The 27,469-nt window shown below is 40.6% G+C and overlaps 1 protein-coding gene across 6 annotated transcripts in view; it reads right to left on the bottom strand.

Moving 5' to 3' along the window:
- The window catches only part of MGAT5 (alpha-1,6-mannosylglycoprotein 6-beta-N-acetylglucosaminyltransferase), a 339,575-nt gene that overhangs the window by 147,260 nt on the left and 164,846 nt on the right, over positions 1-27,469 (bottom strand). For 3 of the 6 annotated variants that reach the window (XM_045479603.1, XM_045479604.1, XM_045479605.1), the window contains exon 5: positions 2,646-2,762. The exons of the other annotated variants lie outside the window; for them this stretch is intronic. In XM_045479603.1, the coding sequence (XP_045335559.1) occupies positions 2,646-2,762 (117 nt within the window). The remainder of the gene's footprint in view (positions 1-2,645; positions 2,763-27,469) is intronic. 6 annotated transcript variants of the gene reach the window in all.

The raw sequence follows: 27,469 nt of genomic DNA, 5'->3' as shown, positions 1-27,469 counted from the left end.
GTTCCAACCCCACAATGAGCTCTGCGCTGACACCTGGGAGCCTGGAGCCTGCTTCAGATTCTGTGTCTCCTTCCCTCTCTGCCCCTCCTTGGTTCACACTCTGTCTCTCTCAAAAATAAACAAACATTAAGAAAAAAAGAAAACCCTGGGTGCCTGGGTGGCTCAGTCAGTTAAGCGTCCGACTTCGGCTCAGGTCATGATCTCACAGTTTGTGAGTCAGAGCCTCGCATCAGGCTCTGTGCTGACAGCTCAGAACCTGGAGCCTGCTTCGGATACTGTGTCTCCTTCTATCTCTGCCCCTCCCTAACTTGTGCTCTCTGTCTCTCAAAAAGAAATAAATGTAAAAAACAATTTTTTTTAAAAAAAGAAAAGAAAAAAAAAAACCCTTTTCTTATGCTCAAAGATGCTCACCACTCAGGAACAACACATGTGCAGGAGGAACAGAAGTGGCAAAAGAGGTCATAAACACACACAGAGCAGGTGTCCCTGTCAAGTGTGGAGTCAAGTTCTCCGTGACAGTCCCCACATAGGCATATACGCTGAGGGAGAGATGTGCTGAAACAGTGGCACTTTCAATAAATACATGGAAGCAACAGAGACAAAGAGATGGAATCAGACACACTGAGGATTTTTACTCCTGCTTGCCTGCCTCTGAGGAAGGAAGGAGGGCACAGACAGGCTCAGAGACAGTTGAGGACAGAAATAGGTGATGTAGGAAATGAAAACGGGTGCTAACTTCCCCGGAGGTATCACCTGCCTTCCTAAGGTGCTGGCACATACATGGTTACATTTTATACTAACCACAGCCTCCTGAAAAGGAAGGCAGTGACCTCATCTTATAGCTTGGAAAGGGGAAACTTTAAAATCCTCAGCATGTACCTCCAAACTCAGCCCACAGTCACCAGGACTGTCTCTCAAACGCCTGCTGCCTGCCACGTGCTGAAATGTCAAAGCTTGTATCCCTACAAGACATGGGCTGCGCCCTCATGGTGTGGGGGTGGAGGGTCCTCATATGACAGAGCAAGATACACGTTACCTGAGCCAGCCCCCTGGAAAGCAGGACAGGCCCCTCAGTGCTTTGGCCCAGTGCCCAACACAGCACCTGGCACACTGCCAGATGCACAGAACTCTTATCAACAAACAGATGGACGAATATAACAAAGGAGTGAAAAGCTCAAGTTCCAGAGAAGGGAGTAAGAGAGACAGAAGAAAGGGGGTAGGAAATCCTCATGTCTAGTAACTGTACCAAGCATTTCAAGTTCTGGATTACACATCAATAAAGGCAAAGGAATTTGGGTTTGACATAAGGAAAAATGGCAGGAAGGTGCAGCAATCAAAGAAGAGTCATTTCGGACGCATGGAGCAGGACATGGCCTATCCCCCATGTGAATTACTGATAGCTCCTTACTGGATTTAAAATTTTTTTTTTTCAACGTTTATTTATTTTTGGGACAGAGAGAGACACAGCATGAACGGGGGAGGGGCAGAGAGAGAGGGAGACACAGAATCGGAAACAGGCTCCAGGCTCTGAGCCATCAGCCCAGAGCCTGACGCGGGGCTCGAACTCACGGACCGCGAGACAGTGACCTGGCTGAAGTCGGACGCTTAACCGACTGCGCCATCCAGGCGCCCCAACCTTACTGGATTTTAAAAAGAGAGGCTTATAAGTTTTGTGAGAAATACAGCATGTATGTCATTACATTTTATATCCGATGTAAGACTCACTGGGTACCGTACAAGGATCCCTCTGTTTTAGCTGCCCACTTCAACACACATACACGGAGAGACTGTCGTGTGCTTATTCAAAGCATCGTCAACTACTAACCATGCTGCCTCATGAAACACTCACCGATGCTAACTTCAAGTTAATAACTGCTCTTTACTGCTGAACAAGAGAGAAATCAAGAGATATACATATATATTTAAAAAAAAAAAAAAAAGAGGAGGCTGTAATTAGGTGTCATCCTTAATCCTGATTCTATCAAGGCTCCTAGGTGGCGTTGTATATAAGAAACCTGAGTCCATAATCCTAGGCAATGATGATAAAGTGAGGACGTGGAGGGGACAGAGAAGGGGAGGGGGAGGTGGTCATAAGTGAGTCCCACACAGAACAGTTACTTCAGAGTGAAAGCTGACCTTACCAAGAAGACAGCTTCCTCTGTCAACACACAGTTTTCTGTATATTAATTATAAAAAGGATGACTAGTGTTTGAAATGGCACTTGTTTTCAAGTGTGGAACACTGGAGAACATACTTATACAACAGTACCATTAACTCTGGATCTAGAACTGAATATGCATCTGAGAGGTTAAGGATGTCTGATTCCCTCAGAGCTATTTTATAGGGAGGGGGAAGGAAAGTAAAGAAAAAAGTAGGTTAAAAAAAATCTCAGAAACCTCACCCCAGGAAGTTTTAGGGAACTGAGTTTAGTATCCTCGTCCACTTCCGTTGCCAAAAGCTTAGATAACCATCTACACGAGTGAGGGCTCGATTCCGCCAAAAGGCACCCCACATATATTTCCTCTCAAAAGATAAAGGGTCTCCAGTGATTGCATTTTGTGTGTAGGACAAGGCAGTGTTTCTCTCAGAACACCTGATAGGAACATGCAGCCCCCGTTATCAGATGGCCCCTGCAGAGCACCCACGTGTGCACGCCACTGGCCCAGCTGTTCCTCGCCATCTGGGAACAGACTCCATCTCTGCTCTCAGCCTGGAGACGAAACTCCTGCCAGCACTTCCATCAGCTGGCCTGGCTTCAGGAGCTAATAGCAATAAATCGGACAGAAATCAGCCATGGTGAAATATAATCTCCCATTAAAAATGACCTCACCGGTCATTCTCAGCTTGGCAAATATTCATTAAGGGCCACTTTACATTGGCATTATAAAAAAAGTGATTTAATTTCTATAACTGAGTCACTCCAGCCCCAGGGTTCACGGGAACAGGAAGCTCTCTGCCCACCAAAAGGAGCCGGGGACAACAGTGGGTAACATACACAACTCACTCACAGACCCTGAGGGATATATACTGGGCACCTTGAAAAGAATGGTGTGTATTTTGTTTTTTAACTTGGGAAGCTAGAAATACAATCATTGTACCAGAAATTTTTGCAAAGGACTTCTGAAGCCCTATCAGCAAATTGCTGATGTTTCCTGATGCGTTTTACAGAGGTTTACAGAGATGAAGTGCTTTATTCATCCAGTGATTAAGGAAAACTCATTAAGCATCTCCCATATGCAAGGTATGCTACATGTTCAAGCCAGGCCTCTATCATCTAGTCAAGATATTACCACCACACTGTTCCCAGCTATTAAAAGGCCCACCACTACCATAACCACCACCTTCACGTTCTGCACAGGGAATCTCAAAAGTCAATAATGAAGACTGAAATGACAAATTCTTACTCCTTGCTACACCTCCAAGGACCTTATGGACTTGCTCAACACCGAGAGCCTCAGGACTGCCCACACACCAATGCTGTGGGCGTCATGCAAGTCAATGAGAAAATCATATTCAATGTACAGCTTCTCCAGGTACTTTTCAAGAATGGAACCAATATGGAAAAAGAAGGCAGTTGTGAGGACCATGAAAACACAGTAACAGCCAAATAATCCTAGAGTATTTATGCTCTCCTTTGTCATACCCTCTTGCAATATTGTTGTGGTTTTTTTCAGGGTTATCTGCCAAACAAACTTTTAAGTCACCATTAATAACGTTTTCCATGTTGTTGGTGAAACATAATTAAAAAGAGGACCTTAGCATAAGATTTCCAGTGTGAGAGGCCAAGTCTAAAAGAATGTCTCACACACACACACACACACACACACACACACACACACACACCACCCTCCATTCTGATAATGTTCCGGGCACTTTCTATTGATAAAAACATGTCAGATTCCTAGGAATATCCAGGCAAAAAAAGGGTAGTTATCACACACCTAGGAGCACATATGTGTAGTGGGCAGAAAATCTGCCACTGACAAGAAAAAGAAAGTTTACCATCATTAGTCATCAGGGAAACGCAAATCAAAACCACAGTGGGATAGCATGTCAGCCAGTAAAAGAGCTATAATTAAAGACTCAGATAGTAACAAGTGTTGGCAAGGATGTGCAGAAATCAGAATCCTCAAACACTGCTGGTGGTAATCTAAAATGGTGCAGCTATTCGGGAAAACAGTCTAGAAGTTCCTTAAAAAGCTAAAAATAAAAGTTACCATCTGATCCAGCAATTCCGCTCATAGGTACACACCCAAGAGAAATGAAAATGTTCTGTCCACACAAAAACTTATACACAAATGTTCACAGTAGCATTATTCTTAAGAGCCAAAAGTGGCAACAAACCCAAATGTTCATCAAGTGATAAATGGATAGACAAAATGTGTCATAGCCATGTGACTATTATTCAGTCATAAAAAAGAATGACATATTGCTTCATGTGACAACAAGGATGAACCTTAAAAACATTAAGCTGAGTCTAAGAAGGCAGTCACAAAAGACAAATAATTTCATACATATGAAATGTCTAGAATAGGGAGATCTATAGAGAGAGAAGTAAATTGGTGGTGGCTTAGAATTGGGGGAAGTAGAGGTTGGGAGGGGGTAGTTAAAATTCACAGTACAGGATCTCTTTCTGGGGTGATAAACATGTTCTAAAATTGTGGTGATGTGGTAGCACAACTCTGAATATACTGAAAGCCACTGAAATGTATACTTTAAATGGATGAATTGTATGGTACGCAAATTATCTCAATAAACCTGTTACAAAAAATCATAAAAACGGGGCGCCTGGGTGGCGCAGTCGGTTAAGCGTCCGACTTCAGCCAGGTCACGATCTCGCAGCCCGTGAGTTCGAGCCCCGCGTCAGGCTCTGGGCTGATGGCTCAGAGCCTGGAGCCTGTTTCCAATTCTGTGTCTCCCTCTCTCTCTGCCCCTCCCCCGTTCATGCTCTGTCTCTCTCTGTCCCAAAAATAAATAAACGTTGAAAAAAAAAAAATCATAAAAAAAACAAAAATCTGCCACTGGTTCTTTCAACAAAGACTGCACCTACATGAGCATCTGTAATGCTTTTAGCACCCTCCTAAGAAGTGTGTCTGCAGGAATACAAAGCCACCTTTACCTCGAGGGAGTCTAGAATTTAACTAAAACTCACAAAACAGAAAGGGTAGTTAACATACTGTGCAATACAGAATACGGTCTGGCAACAACAGACCACAGATGTGCAGGCAAGAAGAGGAAGAAGCTGAGTGCAGTGGCCTAGACTTCTCAGGCCCCCTGCCCTTCTCTCAGTTCTCATCTCCCTTCATGCCACCGTTTAGCTGAACACCTGGCCACCCAGTTAGGGCCTCTCTTGTAGCTCAGTGGGACTTTGTTCAGGTCAAAGAGATGGGATGGGAGAGGAAATTGTCAGCAACCTCCAACTTCAGGCCAATCCATGTGGCTGAATCTATAGTTCTGGCCCACTTCCTGTGGGCTGGAAGATGGACACGCAACGGCCCGGCAACATGGGGGTCAGGAGTCCTGAAGGGCCGGTGCGGAGCAGCACCGTCAGGCCTGGACTGCTTGTTACTGGGTTATCACATGAAACAGAAACCACCCCGTCTCATTTGAACACTCATTTTTAGGTCTCGGTGTTACAGGAGCTTAATTTGTATGTGTGGTCATCAGCAAACAAGTGAGGTTTCTGTTGAGCTTTAAAGTACAAGTAGGAATAGTAAGGAGGGAATGTGAGAGCTGAGCACACAGATGAACAGCAATAGCAACGGCCAACGTGGACAGAACGCCGACTACGCCCTCCTAGAATTCATTCCCGTGCATTATCTCACATCCTCCTCCCAGGAAGCCCAAGCAATAAATGCATGTAATCCTCATTTCATAGAAGACACTGAGGCCCAGAGAGATTAAGTAACTTGGCCAAGATCACAGAATCAATCAGTCCTTCTTAACCCTCTCTGCACATTAAAATCACTTGGGGAGCTTTTAATAAGATACCCCACCCTCCCAAGGTTCTGATTTAAATAGTCTGGGGAATGCTTCAGCCACTGTCCCTTTTTATGCTCCCCTCACCTCAGATGATTCTAATGGGCAGCCACCGTTAGGAACCAGTCGACTAAATGGTAAAATAAGGCAGGGAAACTCAAGAAGAGGAAAGGCCAGAAATGGAAAACAGATTTTTATCTCACATTCCAACTCCCAGAGTGTTCTACCAAAAAAGCAAGTCCATCCCCAGTGGATAAGCATTACCAATCAATCATCAATGTCTGAGAGGGTGGGGAGGGTGAAGGGGGACCAAGTTGGCTAAAGCAGAGGACGCAGGACAAGAAATAAGGTTGGAAAGGGCAAGCTTTTGTAGCACGTTACGCTACAAAATCGTGAATTCCAGCTTAGGAGAACACAATTCGCGTCCACAGGAAAAGGGAGGATGGCTGCACACACTTGCAAAGTTGGGTAGAATGGTGTGGGGCAGTAATTCAGAGTCAGTCTCTGAGTAGAGAAGCAACATGCTGAAAAATACAAAATAAAAAAAAAAAAAAGTTTTAAGGGGGCACCAGCCATAGTTTAAGAATAAAATTTTGACCATAGCACTCTAAAAGATACTACTGTATGAAGTCTTCAGGAAAAGAGTTTATATCTAAAGTGAGTTGTCATCAAGGAGTCAAAATGTGTCTTTTGCTGGTCAGGAAACTCAAGATATTCTCCAACACAGGGTCTATAAAGACAGTAGTCAAGATTCAACCCCTCCTTTTCAATGATAGCAGTTTCTAATGCCTTTCTTAAATTGCCCTTGAAAATGTCATTTTCACTTAATTAAACTCTCACTAGTGCCTACTTTGTAAGTAAGTAGTAAATCCTTTGCAAATTTTCACAGGTATTTTTAAGAGGACAAGACATCAGCCTCTCAAGTTATAAAGCCATAAAAACCTGTGCTCTCTAATCTTCAAAAGGTAGATTAATCCTCTCAAAAAATGCCATCATGGCCACCATGCTGGATGTCTTCTCACTAGGAAGCAACTTGTTCCTGGAGGAGGCATGGTAAAACATCCTAAGACAGAGCAGCACTCCTGTACGCTGTTATTTTCAAGTACTTGACCACATCACAGCCTCAGCCATGGAAATGGTAGAAAAGGTGAGCAAAGAATTTGTACTGTAAAGGGCAGGGCTGGAAGGGTCATCTAAGAGACCTCAGCAGGGAATATCTCTCTACAACTGACCAGCTAGACAACCTAGGCAAGTTAGTGAACCATCACAAGTCTACATTTCCTCATGCAATAAATAAAGTCAGCAAAACCTTCTACATCTGAGTTACCACTTCCATGCCAGGTACTATGCCTGGTGTTCATTCTACTGCTTCACGTCACCCTCAGGACACCTTCAAAGTCAAATGTGGAATGCCGAGGGAGATAAGACCATGAGGAAGAGAGACTGCCTCCAACACACAGAAACGTCCCCACACCAGCTCTCATTCACTCAATTCATCTATTTGCTCAATACCCTTGTCCTACTGTCTGCATACACTTTATGTCTGTGTTGCCCATCTCTGATTCATTTTATGTCACAATGTTTGGGAGAGTGTGAGATACAGGCAGTGATAAAAATGCTGTGGATTTATGGAAGGAAAAAAAGTTCAAGTCTTTTGAAATAAATAGCACAACAGCATGCACTATATATTCTAATAGCTCTGGGATTAGAAAATAAAACTGAGTTTGCAATTTGATTTGGATAATCAGAGTTCTCTTTATGCATAAATCTACATGTATTCATTTCTATGCAAATGCCATATTCTGTAAGTTTATACTTAATTTCTGCTATCATTTCTTCTGCAACAAAATGTTCTTTAGCATTTTAAGTAATAATATAAGGGACATAAAATATTCCACATGGGTACTACACACACACACACACACACACACACAGAGTTACAATAAATGAGCACAGCAGTCATTAAATTGGGAGAATACATGAAAAGCAAAAGAAATAAAAAGGAAAACAACAAAAGAAAAAAATTATACTGATGTCATATTTCCAGGAAATAAAGTTTCAGTAGGTAATATTTTTCAAAATAACATACCATACTGACAGATTTGGGTGCATCCCCGGTCGTCAATTTATGTTTAAGAAAATATGCTGGAAAGTAGGTGACAGTCATTAAAAATTCAACATTATGCTTGCAAAACTACATCAAATACTCAGGTTGGGGACCCAAAGTGATTTTTACACCTATTTTTTTTCAATAAGCCAGGTAGCACACAGCCCTTGCTTACTGGAAAAAAAAATAACTTGCCCTTCTCATATGAAGTTTACTGGTAGAGGAAAGAAAGCATAACGCCCCAGTTAGAACAGAAGCATGCCCCTGGAGTGTGGAGTGTATGCCCCTTTCTTCATCTCCTCCAAATACAAGTGATTCCATTTTTCATCTAAAACAGGTGACTTAAGCAAAGCTCACACGTTTCTGACTGTTCTCTCAAATTGCCAAAGGTGCTTGGAGTTTGGGTTTTCTTAGGAAACTAGAGAAATGTTTACACTGTGTGTGTGTGTGTGTGTGTGTGCGCGCGCGCGTGTGCAAGTGTGTGTTTATTTCTTTGTTGAAATTGAAGAAAGGGAAGAAATACAGAGTTAGTAACTGTGGGAGATGGGCTAGGCTATTTTAATTGTACCAACTGTCAAAAATAGGTGTTTTCTTTCCACATTACACAATGACCCTTTTTTGAATTGCCTGTCACAAGCCTTTATGGCAGCTGCTATAAAGGACAGAGATTCTAATTGGACACCCAAGACATCTACAGGCAACAAGGAAGTATTTTGATTATTCTTTACATAGGCGATCAAGATAAATTTTTATTTTCACTCTCTCATAGGAACTGAGGTTTTCATTTTGTTTTGGTTTCTTGGTTATAGCTTCCCTTCTCCCTTTTTAGCATGGAAAAATAAATTATAAGTTAATTTAGAATTAAGATGACACCCCGATAGTAAGTTTGGGCTACTGGAAAAAGAAACTGAAAATCAAAAAAGAAGCTAACGTCCCAGAATACTGAGGATGTAAGTTTGAAGAAAGGCTGAGAGCTGCTTAATTTTTAGGTCTCATTTGACTTACCCAGAGTTGCATGAAATCCGCTAGGCCATTGGCATGAAACCTACACACCATGCCTGTTAGAAAGGTGCTTGGCTAGGTAGGTCTCTTAAAAATGAGGCTGTCTTACAACTTAATTCCTTTTACCTCTCTTAGCCCTTAGTAGGTTTTTCTTCCTGTGGAAAGAAATCATGCCTGGTATTTAGACCATGTAAATTTGGACAGGGATACTCAGATTATCAAGTTGTAAGAGTAATGTGCATATTCTTAAATACTGTGTTACCCTGAAATCCTATTCATTTACTCAATAGAAAAGGCTAGTAAATGAAACTCAAAGGTTTTCAAATGCCTGGGAATTTGTTTCAGGAAGTGGTCTATCCTTAGACTGGAATTTTCATTTTTAATTCAGTCAGTTCTTTGAGGGTTCTCATCTTCTAGTGGGGGGATTACTACTTGAAGATCTCCTTCAGAAGACCCGTCTCACCATGCCAGTATCCAAAACAAACTGCACTCACTCACTTACTCCCTAGCCAAGGTGTCCAGGGCAGAGGGAGGGGCACACTCTCCTTGCCAACCTAGAAATGGTGGTTGTTGTATCAAAAGCAAAAAAGACCTGACATACATACCAAGGGGCAGGAGAACTTCAGAGCAGTGATAGGAAAACAACTCCAACTGTTTGCTGGCCGTGGCAGACTGCTAAACTGTCCTACTAGGGCAGTAACTAGGTGATCAATTTAACTTCGGGTTTTTTATAAAACAAAACTGAGAAATTATATACTGGCAATTGTAGAGAAGCTTACCCTGGCATAATCTTCCCACAGGTAATACTTACAACAAGACAATGAAGAGTAAGGAAAAGGGGTAGACAGAAGGAAGTTGATCCTTAAAAGAAGTGAACTGCACTGCCCTGGATAAGATCCACATTTATATCACTTTGCCCCTGAGGGGGACCTCTCAGTCTGGGTGGTGAGAGATGACTAGGAGGTAAGTAAAAGGCTACAGTCTTAGGATTATGTTTGGGCAATCAGGGTAGCCAGAAATTGAGATAGGATATTCCCAGAAAGAGGGAACCAAAGAAGGGGAGCCCTAAAATCCGCACGTAAACTACCCTGAAATCTTTGAATTGCCCCATAAGAGAGCATTTGTAGGAGAGACTCCATGGAAAGCTCTAAAGGTATTCAAAGGCTGAGCTGCTATTTACTGAAGGGGAGTCTGAATTTGAATCCTCACAATACAGAGAGGTTTGGTTAACATTTCGGGCCTTCCACTGGAACCCCAGAAAGTCCTTGCATCAGCTCCAGGACTTAATACTTCCTAAGACTAGGAAAAAAACTGAAACAGGCATACCCAACTAACTATAAAATCAAGTCTTGGTAAGTTCAAGGTAGTAAGTCAGTAATTTAACTGCCTGCTAGAACAAAAATCAACACTCTTCTGAGGACGATAACAGAATACAGACACACTACAATGTATCATTATTATGTCCAATATATAATAAAGAATTAGTATACAGGCAGAGACAGGAAAAAGTGAACCAAAGTCAAGAAAAGCAGTAAACAAAAATATATTCCAAGATGATGTAAGTGTGGCAGTTGACAAAGAAACTAAAGTGGCTATTATAAATATGACTAAAGACAAAGAAAGGAACACTTAAAAAAAAATAGACTGACAAAAATAGAACTGACAAGTTCATCACCTAAAATGAAAAATCCACAAAACAGAATTAACAACAGTTTGGAGATGCAAAAGAAAGGATCAATCAACTGGAAACAAATGGAAATTATTCAATCTGAAAGACAGAAGACAATAAAAACTAAGGAGAAAACACTTATAGAAAAGAGACAAAATGGGGAAGAAAAATACTTTAAAAAATAATGGTTGAACACTTTCCGAATGTGGTGAAAAACATTAACTTTAGATCCAGTATCTCAATGGAACACAAGCAACATAAAGACAAAAACAATGACATTTCTCAGCACCACACTGCTAAAAGCCAAAAATAAAATGGTGAAAGCAGCAGAGAAAAATGAGACACATTACATAAAAGGGTACAGAGATAGAAATGTGACCTGACTTCTCATCAGAAAAAGATGGAGGCCAGAAAATAAAGAAACAGTATTTCTGAAGTGCTGAAAGAAAACTACCATCAACCTAGAATTTTCTACCAGCATTCTTTATCTCTGCCCTTGAAAAATGCTGGCCCCGCAACAGCCATTTTCAGGTAAGTAAATGATGAGAGAATTCACCCCAGCAAACCTGCATGGCAAGCAAGAAAGAAAAAAGTTCTCTGTGCTGAAAGGAAAATAGCATCAAATGGAAATTAGAATCATAGAAAGGAATGAAAAGCATCATAAATGCTACTACCGGGGGAAATATCAAAGACTATCATTTTTTCCTTCCCTTAATTTCTTTATCAGTTGACCGTCTAATACGAAAGTCATAATAGGGTATAGTGAGGTTTAAAACATTTGTAGATGTAGGGGCGCCTGGGGTTCTCAGTCGGTTAAGCGTCCGACTTCAGCTCAGGTCATGATCTCGCCGTCCTTGAGTTCCGCCCCGGTCAGCACAGAGCCTGGAGCCTGCTTCTGGTTATGTGTCTCCCTCTCTCTCTGCCCCTCCCCCACTCACACTCTGTCTCTCTGCCTCTGAAAAACGAATAAACCTTAAAAAATAAATTAAAAACATCTGAAGATGTAAAATATTTAACAATAGAACCAAGGGTACAGGATTAATGGAACTAAACACAAAGTTAATAAATATTAACCCTAGGCCGACTGGGCTAAGTTGAAAAGGTATATCAAAATCTCTACAACAGGGGACAGCAAACTACAGCTTAGAGGCCAAATCTGGTCCATGGTTCACGGTCCACTGTTTGTTTTTTGTGGATTTTTTTTGGTAAATAAACTGTAATGAAATACAACCACACCATTCATTTACACAGTGTCTATGGCTGCTTCTGCACTACAATGGCAGGGTCAAACACCTGTAACAGAGATCATCAGTCCACAAAGCTAAACTATTTATTATTATCTCGTGTTTTATGAAAAAGTTTGTCAACCCCTTTCCTACACAGTCCTTTTGTCAGTGTGACTATTTACAGATTTTTTTTTTTTTTTTTTTTTTTTGGTATCTAGGAGCTAGAGCAGTAATGATTTACTTCCACCCAAATCTCTTTCATTTCAAGGCAAAGGGCCCCAGTTTCTTTTTTTTTTTTTTTTTAATTTTTTTTTCAACGTTTTTATTTATTTTTGGGACAGAGAGAGACAGAGCATGAACGGGGGAGGGGCAGAGAGAGAGGGAGACACAGAATCAGAAACAGGCTCCAGGCTCTGAGCCATCAGCCCAGAGCCCGACGCGGGGCTCGAACTCACGGACCGCGAGATCGTGACCTGGCTGAAGTCGGACGCTTAACCGACTGCGCCACCCAGGCGCCCCAAAGGGCCCCAGTTTCTATAGAACATCCACATCCCAAGGTGAGAGGCAAAAAATAAAAACAAGAGGTATTACTATTGTCATCATGGACTCCAGTTTAGTCTTCTGGGTTCCAGCAGGTTCTTACTTTACTCTAGTTAACATATATCCTCACTTCTTGGCTGCCTAGCCTGCATTTCAAGCTCCAGGGTCAGACACAAAGACTTAGAGAAACTGTTAAACCAGCTCCCACTACTCTGTAAGGTCAAAGCCCTTCAACAAATTCCTTAACATACACACTTGTGTGGGCATGTACCTGCACACACACACCCACACACATCCGCTCCGAGTGTTCTATGTTTCTATTTAATCCCAACTGCGAGACAAATTAGCAAAGCCAAAATTGGTTCCTTGAAAAGATGAATAAGATGTATAACCCTTAGCAAAAGTGATCACAAAAAAGAGAAAACATACATGAGCAATATAAACAATTAAAAAAAGGATGTTACTACAAGTCATGCAGACGTTAAAAGAATAAGAGAAAATTATTAACAACTTACAGGAATACAGTCTACTACTTAGAAGAAATGATGAGCTTGTGTATTTCTGGCAGCATTATTCCTATTAGTCCAAAACTGGAAATGACTCACAGGTACATTATCAGGAAAACAGATAAATCAATTATGCTATATTCATAAAGCAGAAAACTACTCTGTAATTTTTTTTTAAAAACCCTACTGATATAGGCAGCACCATGGATGATTTCTAAAAAAATATTTTGTTGAAAGAAGCCAGACACAACAAAATGTTTATACTGTATGATTCATTTTTATGAAGCACAAGAACAGATACAATTAATCTATGGTGATAGAAATCAGAAAAATGACTGCCTATGGGGGATGGAGACTGAATGGAAGGAGGCAGGAGAGAACATTTTGGGGTGATGAATATGTTCTGTATCTTGCCCTGCAGGGCTGGTTTTGTGGATGTACACATTTATCAAAACTCATCAAATGGTGCCACTTAAGATCTGTGCCTTGCATTCTATGTAATTTTGCTCTGACATAAAAATTAAGCTAAGTTGCTTTAAAAATGTATGCTTTCTCTGCGATTGAGGAGTACATATGAAGGAACACTATTTTCCTTTGCTAATCTCCACTAACCCTTTGCCAAGCACCTTCAGAAGGCAAGGCTTATTCTCCAATAAACTCATACAGGTCTTAAAGCATCTCAAATAATTGTACTTTCCAGGGCCTCCAATATCACCTGTTCTACTGTGGAGTGACTGTGCTAGGGGCTCCCTTAGTTTACACTGGTTAAAAAAGCACAGAGAGAGCTGACATTTAATCTTTGTTCTGGAAATTATAATCTCAGAGCCAAGTACAATCTGTTGGTAATGTGTTTTTCTCGATTACTGACTGCATCTAGGTGCCCCTTATTTGGAGTGGACTAGTTAATGGAGTATTTACAGTGCTCAGCCTGAAGCTCAAGAGGGGTTTAAATAATGGCCTTTGCTCTAAAATGTAGCCACGTGTGTGCACAAAGAGTCAGCAGTCCTGAAACATAATCATCCGAAAGACACTTACAGAGGAAAGCCTGTGATTTCACTCCTCCCTGTCTGTAGCCTTTGACAGAAATCACTTGAATTCAGTTTACAACATGCAACCTGATTTCTCAGCCTGTGATATGTGGCTTGCTTCCTCTCAAACTAAGTGCCTAAACAAGTACTGAAAAGGGAAAAAGAGTCTAAGTGAGGGAAACAGGAGTAATTAGGAATTTTTCATTTTTCAGCGATCATACAGTAATTAACTGAAGGGTCAGAGAACAGTTGCTCCTGCAAAAGTTACAGTGAACAACCAATACTGGGAGGAATTAATCTCACTTTACTTCCATTCTGTTCACTAGAACATAGACATTAATTTAATCATAACTTCTGCCACCTACTAGCAGATCAAAAGGCAATCACTATACATCACATCAACGAGAAAGAATACCATATGATCATTTCAATAGATGCAGAAAAAGCATCTGACAAAGTACAACATCCATTCATGATAAAAACTCTCAACCAAGTAGGTTTAGAGGGAGCACACCTCAACATATGTGTGTGTGTGTGTGTGTGTGTGTATATATATATATGTATATATATATATATATATATATATATATACATATATATATATATTTAAAAAAATGGCTAACATCATCCTCAGCAGTAAAAAACTAAGAACTTTTCCCTTAAGATCAGGAATAAGACAAGAATGTCCACTCTCACCACCTTTATTCAACATAGTACTGAAAGTCCTAACCACAGCAATCACACAACAAAAAGAAATACAAGGCATTCAAATTGGTAAGAAAAATGTAAAACTCACTATTTGCAGATGACAGGACACTACATGAAGAAAACCCTAAAGACTCCACCAAAAAACTACTAGAACTGATCAATGAATTCAGTAAGGTTGCAGGATACAAAATCAACATACAGAAATCCATTGCGTTTGTATACATTAACAGAAGTAACAGAAAAAGAAATGAAGAAAAAAATCCCATTTATAACTGCACCAAAAAGAATAAAATATCTAGGAGTAAACTTAAGGAAAAGAAAGACCTGTACTCTGAAAACTATATAGCACTGATGAAAGAAACTGAATACTAATGCAAAGATAGTCCACGCTCATGGCCTAAAACAACAAATATTGTTAAAATGTCCATACTACCCATAGAGATGTACAGATTTAATGCAATTTCTATCAAAGTATCAGTAGCATTTTCCACAGAACCAGAACAAATAATCGTAAAGTTTGTATGGAACCACAAGACACCCCAAATAGCTAAAGCAATCTTGAAAAAGATGAGCAAAACTGGAGGTATCACAATCCCCGATCCCAAGATATACTACGAAGCTGTAGTAATCAAAACAGTATGGTACTGGCACAAAAACAGACACCGATGAATGGAACTGAATAGAGAGCCCCCAAATGAACCCATGATTATATGGCCAATTAATCAATGACTAAGGACACAAGAATATGCAATGGGAAAAGACCATCTTTTCAACAAATGGTGTTGAAAAAACTGGACAGCTACATGCAAAAGCATGAAACTGGACCGCTTTCTTACAACCTATGTAAAAATAAACTCAAAATGGATTAAGGACCTAAATGTGAGACCTGAAATCATAAAATTCCTAGAAGAAAACACAGAACACAGAGAAATTTCTCTGACATCAGCCATAGCAAGATTTTTCTAGATAGGTCTCCTCAGGCAAGGGAAAAAAAGCAGAAATAAACCTTTGGGACTACATCAAAATAAAAAGATTTTGCATAGTGAAGGAAACCATCAATAAAACAAAAAAACAATCTACTGAATAGGAGAAGGTATGTGTAAATGATATATCCAATAAGGGGTTAATATCCAAAACATACAAAAAACTTTTACAACTCAACAACAAAAAAACAATCCAATTTAAAAATGGGCAGAAGACATGAACAGACATTTCTCCAATGAAGACATCCAGATGGCCAACAGACGCATGAAAAGATGCTCAACATCACTCATCATCAGGGAAATGCAAACCAAAGCCACAGTAAGACATCACCTCATACCTGTCAGAATGGCTGGAATAAAAAAGAAATACAAAGTGCTGTTGAGGATGTGGAGGTAAAAGAACTCTCAGGCACTGTTGGTGTGAATGCAGACTCGTATAGCAATTGTGAATAACAGTATGGAGGTTCCTCAAAACATTAAAAATGGAATTGCCATACGATCCAGTAATTCCACTACTATTTACTCAAAGAATACAAAACCACTAATTCAAAAAGATACATGCACCCCTATGTTTACTGCAGCTTCACAATGGCTAAATTATGGAAGCAACCCAAGTGTTCTCATCAATGAACGAACATATAAAAAAGATGTGGGGTGTGTATATAGCATTGAATATTATTCAGCCATAAAAAAGAATGAAATCTTGCCAATACAACAACACAGCTGGATCCAGGGAGTATTATGTGAAGGGAAATAAATCAGAGAAAGACAAATACCATATGATTTCAGGTGGGGGAATGGGAGAAATGGGTGATGGGGATTAAGAGTACACTTATCATGATGAGCACTGTGTAATGTGTAGAATTGTTGAATCTCTATATTATACACCTGAAAGTAACAGAACACTGTATGTTAAGTATACTAAAAATTTTTTTTTAAGTAATTCAAATGATAATGAAATATACAAGTAAAAAGCAAGGATTCTAGCAACATAAAAAATAAATGTCTCATTTCTTGGAATGAAAACTCCCTAGAATCACAAGAGTAGAACAGGATATTATTAAAGATAATAAAAAAATTTTATAAAGTAATCACTAATGAGTTTCATAACTATTTGACAAAAACTGAATGATACCAAATGAGAGATATTCATAGAGTTCCATGAATGGCAAAGGGAAAGCCAGGGAGGTAGAAGCTGGGAAGAGGCAAGGTTTATATGTTCCAGGGGTGAGTGCTTCCTATAGGAAGGGAACATTGCCGAAGGAGGTTTTTGGACACACATTATGGCGTTAAAGACAGCTTTGAAGAGGAAACTTCTTTTTTTTTTTTTTGGATGGAGCCTATCCATACCCATTTTGAAACTGTTAAGGAATAAAAGACGAGAGAGGGGGTAAATATTAAATGTTTATCTAAATATTATGTTAATCCTAGATAAGAGAGGGAAAGAATTTCTCCAAGTTCTTTTAGCTTTTCCTCCCATTTGGCTTGGACCTACCACTATGGAATCAGAACAGACAGTGCAACCACCCTCATCAATACTAGTAGTTCATCATGCTGAAACAAGATCCTGATGCAGATGCGTCCCATTTTAAAAAATATTTTGTTTTTGAGAGAGCACGAGTGGGAGAGGGGCAGAGAGAGGTGGGGGCGGGGGGGGGGACAGAGGATCTGAAGCAGACTCCGCACAGACAGCACAGACAGCAGTGAGACCAATGCGGGACTCAAACTCACAAACAGGGAGATCATGCCCTGAGCCAAAGTCAGACACTCAACCAACTGAGCCACCCAGGTGCCCCCTATTTTCAAAAATAAAGCAAAATCAAAGAGTTACAGAAGTTTACATAGAAATCTTGTTTCCATTTATTCAACTTATTGAAGGTCATTCAAGTAACTTCCAATATCCAACACAGCCTGCAGGTGTAGCTCAAATTCTCCCTTTTGCGTGAAATTTTGCAAGAATACATCAGCTCAAGTAGATACCCACAGGCTGCCTGTGAACTTCCGTAAAATTTTTCGTCTGTACTGCACCCTCTAGAGCTTGTCTTGTGTTCACTTTGTCCTCTAATTGGGGTATGTTTGCATGTGCACAATAGCATAACTCAAAAATAATTGCAAAGTCAATAAAGACTAAATTCTGCAGGGTCAGTGGCCATGTACCAGTCTATTTTTTTGTATTCCCCAGAATAACAGAACAACAACATCTCCCACAATTGATACAGGTTCTGTGAATTAAATATGGTGATGGTGGTGGGGAAGGTTCAAATATGAACCCCTAGGGAGAAGGAGAAATGACAAGCTCATGTGTTTCTGGTCAAGATGGAAAAGTGCTGTCAAAAAGACCTGGGCAAAAATATTATTCTCAAATGGGGACATCTCTCTTTTCAGAGGAAAGGGGAAGAATCATTTTTTAAATGTCACTTTCTTTCTCCATTCTTCTTTCACCCTCCTCATTCAGAGCAAGTTAGAGTTTGAACCTGCATTCATGCTTGTTGCCTTGCAATCGTCTCAGCTTTTACACATTATACCTAACCAGCCCAATTCCAACCCATGGCCCCTATGAGCCAAACACAAATAGCCCCCAACCAAACATCAACACTCAACCACCATAGAAAACCACCCCTTCCCCTGTTCCCAGCCCAGATTTGGTTCTTTGAGGTACTTCGGGTAACATCTAACGGAAACAGACTTCAAGGGACCATACAAATTCATCTGTGGTCTTGAATTTATGTCACAATGAAAATAGTTTCCAAGAACTGGAAACTCAGAAATTTATTTTGTTGGTGTTAAATTTTGATAAGCAAAGATTTGTACCAACAGAATTTGATTTGAATGATGTCCAGTTCCCTTAAAAATAGCTCTGCAATTCTCTGGGCATTATTAGAGATGGTGAAAAAAATATGGACAAGACTTATGGAGTGGAAAATGGAAATAATATTCTAATGCTAAATTTTTAATTATATTATTTATTCAGAGAATTCAACATTAACATATAAAGAGATACACATTTATACTCTAAAAGAAAATAACTGACCTTAAGCAATTTAGCTAAAAAGAAAACACAACATTCTTATGGACTTAATAGTTTTTTTAATAATCTAGGTTATTTTTTCTAAGTCTTTATGGAAATAACTTGCTAATGTTGCCTTTTTCCTGATATTAGGAGAAAAGCATTCAGTTCTTCTCTATTCAATATGATACTACCTGTAGATTTTTCCTATGATGTTGAGAATTTTTTTCATGAGTCAATGTTGAACTTTCTCAAATGCTTTTTCTCAATCTATTAAGGTGATGTGTGATTTCTAACCTTTGTTCTATTACTATGGCATTATGTGAATAATTACTGAATGTTAAACCAAACTTGCATTGTTGGGATACATTTCAATTAGTCATGATGTGTAATCCTTTTTATATGTTGCTGGACTTGGTATTTTTGGATTTTAAGAATTTTTGTGTTTGTGTTCATAGGAGTCCATAGTCTGTAGATTTCTTTGTGAGGTTTTTGTTCAACTAAGTAAGAGTGGATGCATAGAAAGAGTGGGGAGGGAATACCTCCTATAGTTTATGAAAGTTTGTGAAAGATTGGGATTACATCCTGTTTAAATATTTGATAAAGTTCACAAGTAAAGCCAAGTAAGCCTGGAGTTTTCTTTGTAGGAAGAGTTTTCAGGACTAATTCAATTTCATTATTTGTTATCAAGTTATTCAGACAATTTTGAGTCAGTATGGATTATTTGTGTCTTTCTAGAAATCTGTCCATTTCATCAAAATTATCTACTATGATGGCATAAACTTATTCATAGTATTCCCTTATAATCTTTTAAATTTCTGTAAGGTCATTAGTAATGTTCCCTTTTCATTCATGATTTTGGTAGCTTTATCTCCTGTTCCCTTTTTCATCAATCTACCTAAGAGTTTGTCAATTTTCTTGATCTTTCCAAAAAACCAACTTTTGGTTGCACTGATTTCCTCTATCGTTTTTAAATTTTGTTTTAATGTTTATTTATTTTTGAGAGAGACAGTGAGAGAGTGAGCAGGGGAGGGCCAGATAGAAGGAGAAACAGAATCTGAAGCAGGCTCCAGGCTCTGAACTGTCAGCACTGAGCCCGACACAGGGCTTGGAACATGAACCATAGGAACATGACCTGAGCCGAAGTCGGACGCCCAACTGACTGAGCCACCCAGGCACCCCAGATTTCCTCTATTGTTTTGATTTCTATTTCATTGATTTTCACCTTATATTATTTTCTGAATCCTGTTTGCTTTGAGTTGGTTTTGCTCCTCGTTTTCTTGTTTCTTAGTGTAGAGGCTTAAGTTATTGATTGAAACCTTTCTTCTAATATTAATGTTTAAACTTCTAAATCACAATATGTGTTATCAACTCAACGTTATAGTTATTTTTAATCTCTGTGTTTTTTACTCTGGATTCATTGAATATATTGGTCTTTATCATTTTTTTTTAGGTTTTCAGCCATTATTTCTTCAAATGTCTTTTCTGATCTTTTTTTTTTTTTTCCTCTTCTTCTTCAGCTCCTGGTGTGTGTGTGCGTGTGTGTGTGTATGCTATATATATATATATATATATATATATATATAGCATACTAATATGCTTGAATTCACACAGGTCTCTGAGACTTTACTATTCATCATTCTTTTTATACTCTATTCTTCAGATTGGATCATTTGTAATAATCTTTAGGCCCACTAATTATTTCTTTTGACATCTCAAATATCACCATGGGTCCCTTTGGTGAACTTTTTCATTTCAGTTATTTTACTGTTGAACTCTTGAATTTCCATTTGGCTCTTTTTTATAGTTTCTCCCTAATTGTGTCATTGTCATCATATTTTCCGTGAATTTTTAAAACATGGTTTCCTGACATTCTTCTAAAAGGTGTTTTGAAGTCTTTGCTAAGTTCGTGATCTGAGCCTACTCAGTTTCTAGTAACCACTTTTCCCCCACAAGTATACATCACCTGCTGTTTCTTTGCATGTTTCATAAATTTTTGCTAAAAATAGACATCTTGGATATATATTATAGCAGCTCTGGACTCTGATCCTCACTCCACCTCCAGAGCTGTTGTTGCTATTTTTTTTGTATGTTTAGCAATTTACTGAGACTAAATCTGTGGAATGCATTTCCTCCATTGTATCTGGCTGTTGAGATGTCTGTGCTTAAGTTTGTGAGTTTTTTTAAAATTTGTTAATGTTTATTTTATTTATTTTGAGAGAGAGACAGAGCCTGAGCAGGGAGAGGCAGAGAGCGAGGGAGACACAGAATCTGAAGCAGGCTCCAGGCTCTGAACTGTCAGCACGGAGCCCGTCGTGGGGCTCAAAGCCACGAGCCTTGAGATCATGACCTGAGCCAAAGTCGGCTGCCTAATTGAGCCACCCAGGTGCCCCTGGTTTGTGTTTTAATTCTAAGTTTTTAAAGTGTTTAAGCTTAGAGTCCTAGGGATCACCCTTATGTCTGTGCAGCTTAGTAGCCAGCCAATATTGGTCTGAGATCGGTTTGTCAGTAGCATATTCAATATTCAGCAGTATTTAAATCTCTCCAGGCTCTTATTTTCTGCTGTGTCCTCTTGTGTTGCCTCTGTAGGTACACACAAGTTCATAGTCAGCTAAGGAGGAGAAGACAGTGTGGACCTCTCTGTTCTCTCCTGCACAGATTTGTGAAGAGCTTAGAAAAGCTACTTATGCCAGGCTTCTTTCCTAGATCTCCATACTAAACATGTGGCTAGTCTTCTGGTTCACTGCTTGCCCCAAACCAGAAGGCAACCTTAATCTAGCTCCGCCAGTTGTGCTCCCCTTTGTCTCCGAAGATCACTACTGTTACTGACTGGACATGGGATTTTGCTATACTCCGCTCCAAATCACATCAGCCTCCCCCTCTATGTCAATGAAGCTGCTGGTTTTCTCAGCCTGCCCTGCCCTGCTAGAAAATACCCTGCTGAGCTGGGGTCAAGAACAGCAGCAACTCCAGGCATAAGGCTATCAACTCCGCTATTTTAGCAAGGTAAGGTAAGTAATGGAAAAAAGAGAGGTTACATGACATAGATTACAACATGTACAAAACAAGGTCAGCTGTATAAAAAGATTCTCTATTTTTGTCTGTCTTTCATATATGCTGTAAAGAATAACTGGTTTTTCTTCCAAGGATTAAAATTAATTTCAGAAAGTGAAAGGGAGAAACAAAAGAGGGTCAAAAAGAAAGAGGAAGGAAAAGAACCTTAAATTCTAGTCATATGCTACAAAGGGAAAAAAAAAAAAAGAATATTTAACAACCTTCTACCAATGTAAACTTGATGCCAAGGATATTAAGAACAGGAAATCAGACAAACTGAATGCGCCAGCCACTCCCTCAATAACAAACCAAGAAATTTAACATTTAGTGTTTAGTGCCCACAAATTCCAGAAACTGATGTCCAGGTTCACCTAGCTATATAAGGTAGTAGTGGACTTTTAAATTGTGTGAGGTTTTTCTTTTTGTTTTTTGTATTTTTGGAGTACTAGGTGTCCACCCCAATTTGCTGGTACACAGCCATGTAGAAAACTACAGCAGCTCAAATATAATTGGCTCTGCCTCCATGCTAGATGAAATTTAATGCATTTAGTCTGTTGCCCACTCCCTTCTCCCTCCACCTCCCCTCCTGGCCTAAATGGCAAATCTAAAGAGTCAAAATTCAAATATGAACAAACAAACATGTGCTTGAAGCTGCCAAATGCTACTAGATGAACCACCCTTCACCTGCGAAGGCTTTCACCTTGCTTTCTACCTCTCAAATAAAGCCGCAGTCATTCTGAGGTCCCACCACAAATCCTAAACCCAGAGATTCCCATGCTTTGGAAGGAAAGCTGTGAAATCAGAGCACTCATCCCCCTTATCCTCAAGGAGAACCTGGATGAAGATGGGGGAGTATTTGTCATGAGAAGGTTTAAGAAACTGAAATACAAACTGCAGCTTGGTGTCACTCAAGCTTCCTGAACCCGGTCCTGCTGGGTATCAACACTGCCCCACAGTACTCCTGATGCTTCCTACAGAAACTCTCAATAGCCCTTGCCCGTTTGTTTGAAGCCAGCAACATCACTGACAGGTCACCAGCAAGGCCACTACTTTTGCTCTTGTAATACTTAGGGAGAATCTGTGTGCTGTTCAAAATGGAATGAATATCCATCATAATGATAATAAAGCCACCTACTAAAATAAAGACCGAGATGAGAGAAAGAGAACAAAAGAGAAGGCCAATCACAGGGAAATCCATTATCGACACCATGAAGATTACTTTCCTATTACATTCTATTTCATAGCTCTAATGTCTGGGCATGACTGAAAGAGGACCCCAGAATGACTGCATTTTCCTTGCCTGACTGAGGAGAGTCACATAGCTGATATGGGTCTCTATTCCACAGCCAGCCTCAGCACATCCTTCTAGCACAGTCTGGCTCTACTATGACTGTATTCAACTTAACCGTAATTTCTAGATTTTTCTGCCCACTCCAAGTCTCCAGTTTTTTCTTTTTTCTGGCATCTTCAAACCCCTTCAGAGCCACCAAATGTAAATTGATGTATATGGCATCGACAACCACGTATCTGGATCTGCCTTTTATAAAACCACAGCCCTCACCATGCAGAACCACCATGGCCTCTGACAGAACTTGACCTGCACTGGGAAGAACTTGGGATAAAAACCCTTTGTTAGACTCTGTTACTTTGTTGTCTATATTTGTCCCAGAAGTATGAATCTCATACCCTGACTACTAAATCCTAGTGGTTTCTGAAGCAAAATCATGTAACATCCCAATAAAATCCTTATGTAGGGACTCTAGGTTAAGACTTGGAAATAGAGGAAAATAAAAATGAAAACATGAAAATGTAGACACTTACTTTAATGCTGGCATGAAGGTCTTCCCACTGCTTAAAAGGTCCATGAAGCCACACAACAGGTGGTGCTATTTGTAATGAATATCAGGAACAGTGCAGGTCAGCCACCATGAAAGAATGTGGAATACAATTTCATTTCTCTCCTTTATTTGTCCCTCACTCAGGCACCAGAAAAGTGGACAGGCCCTCTCTACTGAATTGGAAATGCTGTGTGAAGCAGTTCAAACACTACTCCCTGCATGATTCACCTGCTTGGACACTCCAACATCCAGAGAACAAGAAGGCAGGAAACTGGAAGGGGAGCCAAGGGATCAAGTTGCCTTCCAGAGCATGTGGTCCAGCCCTCCCATCTCCCCAGTGTGTTTTACAACTGCCATAGTGCTCTGTGCAAGAAGGGACCTAGAGTAAGGACAGAAGAGTTTCTCACTTCATTCTAGCAAAGCCACAGACTCAGCCCTGGGAGCTGCTGTATAGCCCCATGTCAGTCAATCTAGCTTCAAGGGGCTTGGCCGTTATCAATACAGACAGTTTTCCAGCTTGGCTTTTCTTCAATTTACAGGAAGAGGAATAAACAGAGGCAGGGAAGGAGAAAGACGGAGGTAGATATGTGGAAGAAAAAAAAAGCAGCAAAGCATTTATTCATACTAATACCTGCAGGCATGCATTAATTTCCCTTCACACTTTTTATACTAAAATCACAGCATGAGTAACCATCCTAGTGCTTAGAACCAAATGCCCACTGATAATGCATTTGTTTGCAATTTAATGAATCCACCATCCATTTTTCCATCTGCATATTTTCCACTCACTGAATAGTAACACTTATTATCATATACATGTTATAAAAGCAGGCAGAAGGGGCCAGCGTGCACAGTGGTACCCAAAACAAATTGTCATTAAACAAGAATACACTACCTCTCACGTATGAAGGCCTATTAAGGACCTATACTCACCTAGAGGCATGACTGCTTGCTAGTTTTACCAGTGACAACAGTGGATTTGCCCTGAGCCAGGCACATTATCCGGGAAGGGAGGAGTGGAGGCCCATAACCTCTTTCATCGGGAAGCTATCTGGAGGCCCCGCCTTGAAACTCAGCCTTCCAGGTACCTACCAGTTCTTATCAACTTAGGTATCTGGCTCAACTACAGTGACTCTTTAAAGTGCTGTATAAGCAGGAAGTCACGTGCTTTGATAGATTCCCTGTGTGTCATGGAAAGTCTATAGGAGGTAAACCAATGGTTCCAAGAGTTGTTCATGGAACAGAGAACTTCAAATGGAAATTCAGCCACCAGCTATGGCCCAAGTTAAAGAAGAAGAAAACCCACTCAGTGACATTTGGGACCCTGGACTGGCAGGGGTGTGGCAGGGTGGGGGCGGGGAATAAACCTAAATCCTATTAAAGTTGTAGAAGTCTGGGTTGGAACCCAAATCCTCTAATTTCATAATTAAAGAAACGAGAACTGAATGTATCCTTAATGAAAACTACTGATTAGTGGGGTGCCTGGGTGGATTGGTCAGCTGAGTGACTGACTCTTGATTTCAGCTCAGGTCACAATCTCAGAGGTGAAACGAAGTGCCACATCAGGCTCTGGGCTGATGGTGCAGAGCTTGCTTGGGATTTTCTCTCTCTCTCCCTCTCTCTCTGCACCACCCCCCACCAAAATAAATAAATAAACTTTTTTTAAAAAAGATATTGATTACAGCTGGCAACAGAAGCAGACCCTCCTGTTACCAGATACCACACGACAGACTGGAAAGAGCATGGAGCCAGCTCTCCTGCTTAAGGGCAGGACCATTTGAGCACATGACATTCTTCACGGTTCTCCAAAACAGACCACCAGTGAACATTCTAGTACTGCTTCCTGTTCTACCTCTCCTGGTAGACACTCCATTCCAAAGACACAGACACAACCTAAAAAGGACTCACTAAATGAGGCACTGTTTATCTGCCAACGTGAAGGAAAGCTTCCATTTTACTCATTCATTCTAAGTGAGCCTGACACTTTCACAAATTAAAAATGTCAAATGCCAAACAAAGAAAAGATGATATAATCACATATGTCATCCCATCCTGGTCTGACACAACCTCCGTGTGAAAAAATTTGTGAGGGGAACCCTGTAGATACATAATCATGGAAGGTCCCAAGAGGACCAGTTTTTGTCTGATACAAGGGGGAGACGAAGCAACGCTTGATGCTGCCTGAGTGACCACCAAATAAAGAACATCATATTATTCTAGCAGGGCCCAAGTTTTATAAGCTTCTAGGAAAAACTGACTCTACAAGTAATCTTGGCAGCTGCTCCATAGTTAGCATAAAAATATCCTCACACCAGCCAATGAATGACCCTAACTTGGCCTACAAAGCTTCCTACCTCAGCTCCAATCCCTCCTGCCCTCACTTGCTGCACTGGGGCATTGGGGCCTCACTCTGGACTATGGACATGCCACGGAATGGACTCCTGGACCATTTGTCTCCCAGTTGGCCATCTCCTCAGTCTTCAGTGTCTTTCCAGGTAGTGGCTCCCTCAGTTCATTGAGATTTTGGCTCACACTGCACTTTCTCTGAGGCCTTTCCCAACCATGCAAAATGCACTCTCACCCTGTCTGAGGTAATTTTTTCTCTCTCTTAACCTTGCTGGTTTTTATTGCTCTTATTGCTACTTGACATTATTATCATACACAAACCTGTTTGTCTACTGCCTGTATCCCCAACTAGAATGCAAGCTCCCTGAAAGTGATGTCTTTGTCGCCCTCATCTTACATTATGGCCCCAGCAGCTAATAGAGGCTCAATTAATTTTCAGACTCCATGTATCCTATGTAATCACCAAGTGATTGCTCTAGCTCTACTTGGCTCCACCAAACAGAAGTGTTTTCTGCTATGCTTTTTTATCATTATGGTAAATTGCTAACGAGTTGGGTCTTGCTTTGCATTTCGGTCCCTCTGGTGTGTTCTTTCTCTGCTGACAGCAGACACCAAATAGAGACAAAGCCACAGAATTGGCAAGCCCCTCCATCACAGTGATTAGTTATGCCTGGACAACCTGATGGTGGCCATTTTCAGGCAGGGGTGGGGGGTGGGGGGGCATGGGAAGGGAAGGAACGCCCCTTTTAAAACCAGCCATGGAAGCCACATGTCCAATGGGGAACTGAAGGAAGATCCGGAGAGGTTTCAGAGGGACCATTATGGGGTTGGAGTTCAGTACAAACCAAAGTGTTAAGACATAATACGAGGCGGGAAGGAATGCAGGTTTGCATGTGAAGACAAAACAAGAAGGAAGAAGGCAAGCAAACCACCAGCCCCCAATTTATTGCACTGTTAAGTGGAAATGGTCTCTATCACTTGCTTTAATTTCCCACAAAACCCCCTCTGGCCACATAACCAGAGAAAGAACGAACACACAGCTCCCACCAGAAATGGTCAAAGAGTCAAAGAGAAGAACACACCACCGGGCATCAACTGGCCACGAGAAACCTGGTGGGGGTGGCTCTTCTGGATATCGCTCCACTGGTTTCAAGTGTACGCTTTCTGAAAGAGAGAATGGACGTAAGAATACGTGTGTAGAACGATCAGACACTAACTGGTCTGTCTCGAATTCACATAGCCTGGAGACGTCTGGACATTCTGAGAGCCAGCCCTGAGAATAAGGCCTTTTACCAGAGGGAGGTGTCCAGGACCCCTCCCAACTTTGGTGGAGGACTCATAGCTAAGAGTTATTACAGCATAGGGATGCCAGACGAGGTCAGGAAAGGGAAAGGCACAGGGGGTGCAGTCCAGAGGTCACCAGGCCTAAGCTTTAGAGTCCTCTCCTAGTGGACTCACAAATGACAACCGTAATGA

This window comes from Leopardus geoffroyi, chromosome C1 (genome assembly GCF_018350155.1).
Source record: "Leopardus geoffroyi isolate Oge1 chromosome C1, O.geoffroyi_Oge1_pat1.0, whole genome shotgun sequence".
NCBI lineage: Eukaryota > Metazoa > Chordata > Mammalia > Carnivora > Felidae > Leopardus > Leopardus geoffroyi.
The sequence above is the reverse complement of the archived record's forward strand: the minus strand, read 5'-3'. Positions and strand labels throughout refer to the sequence as shown.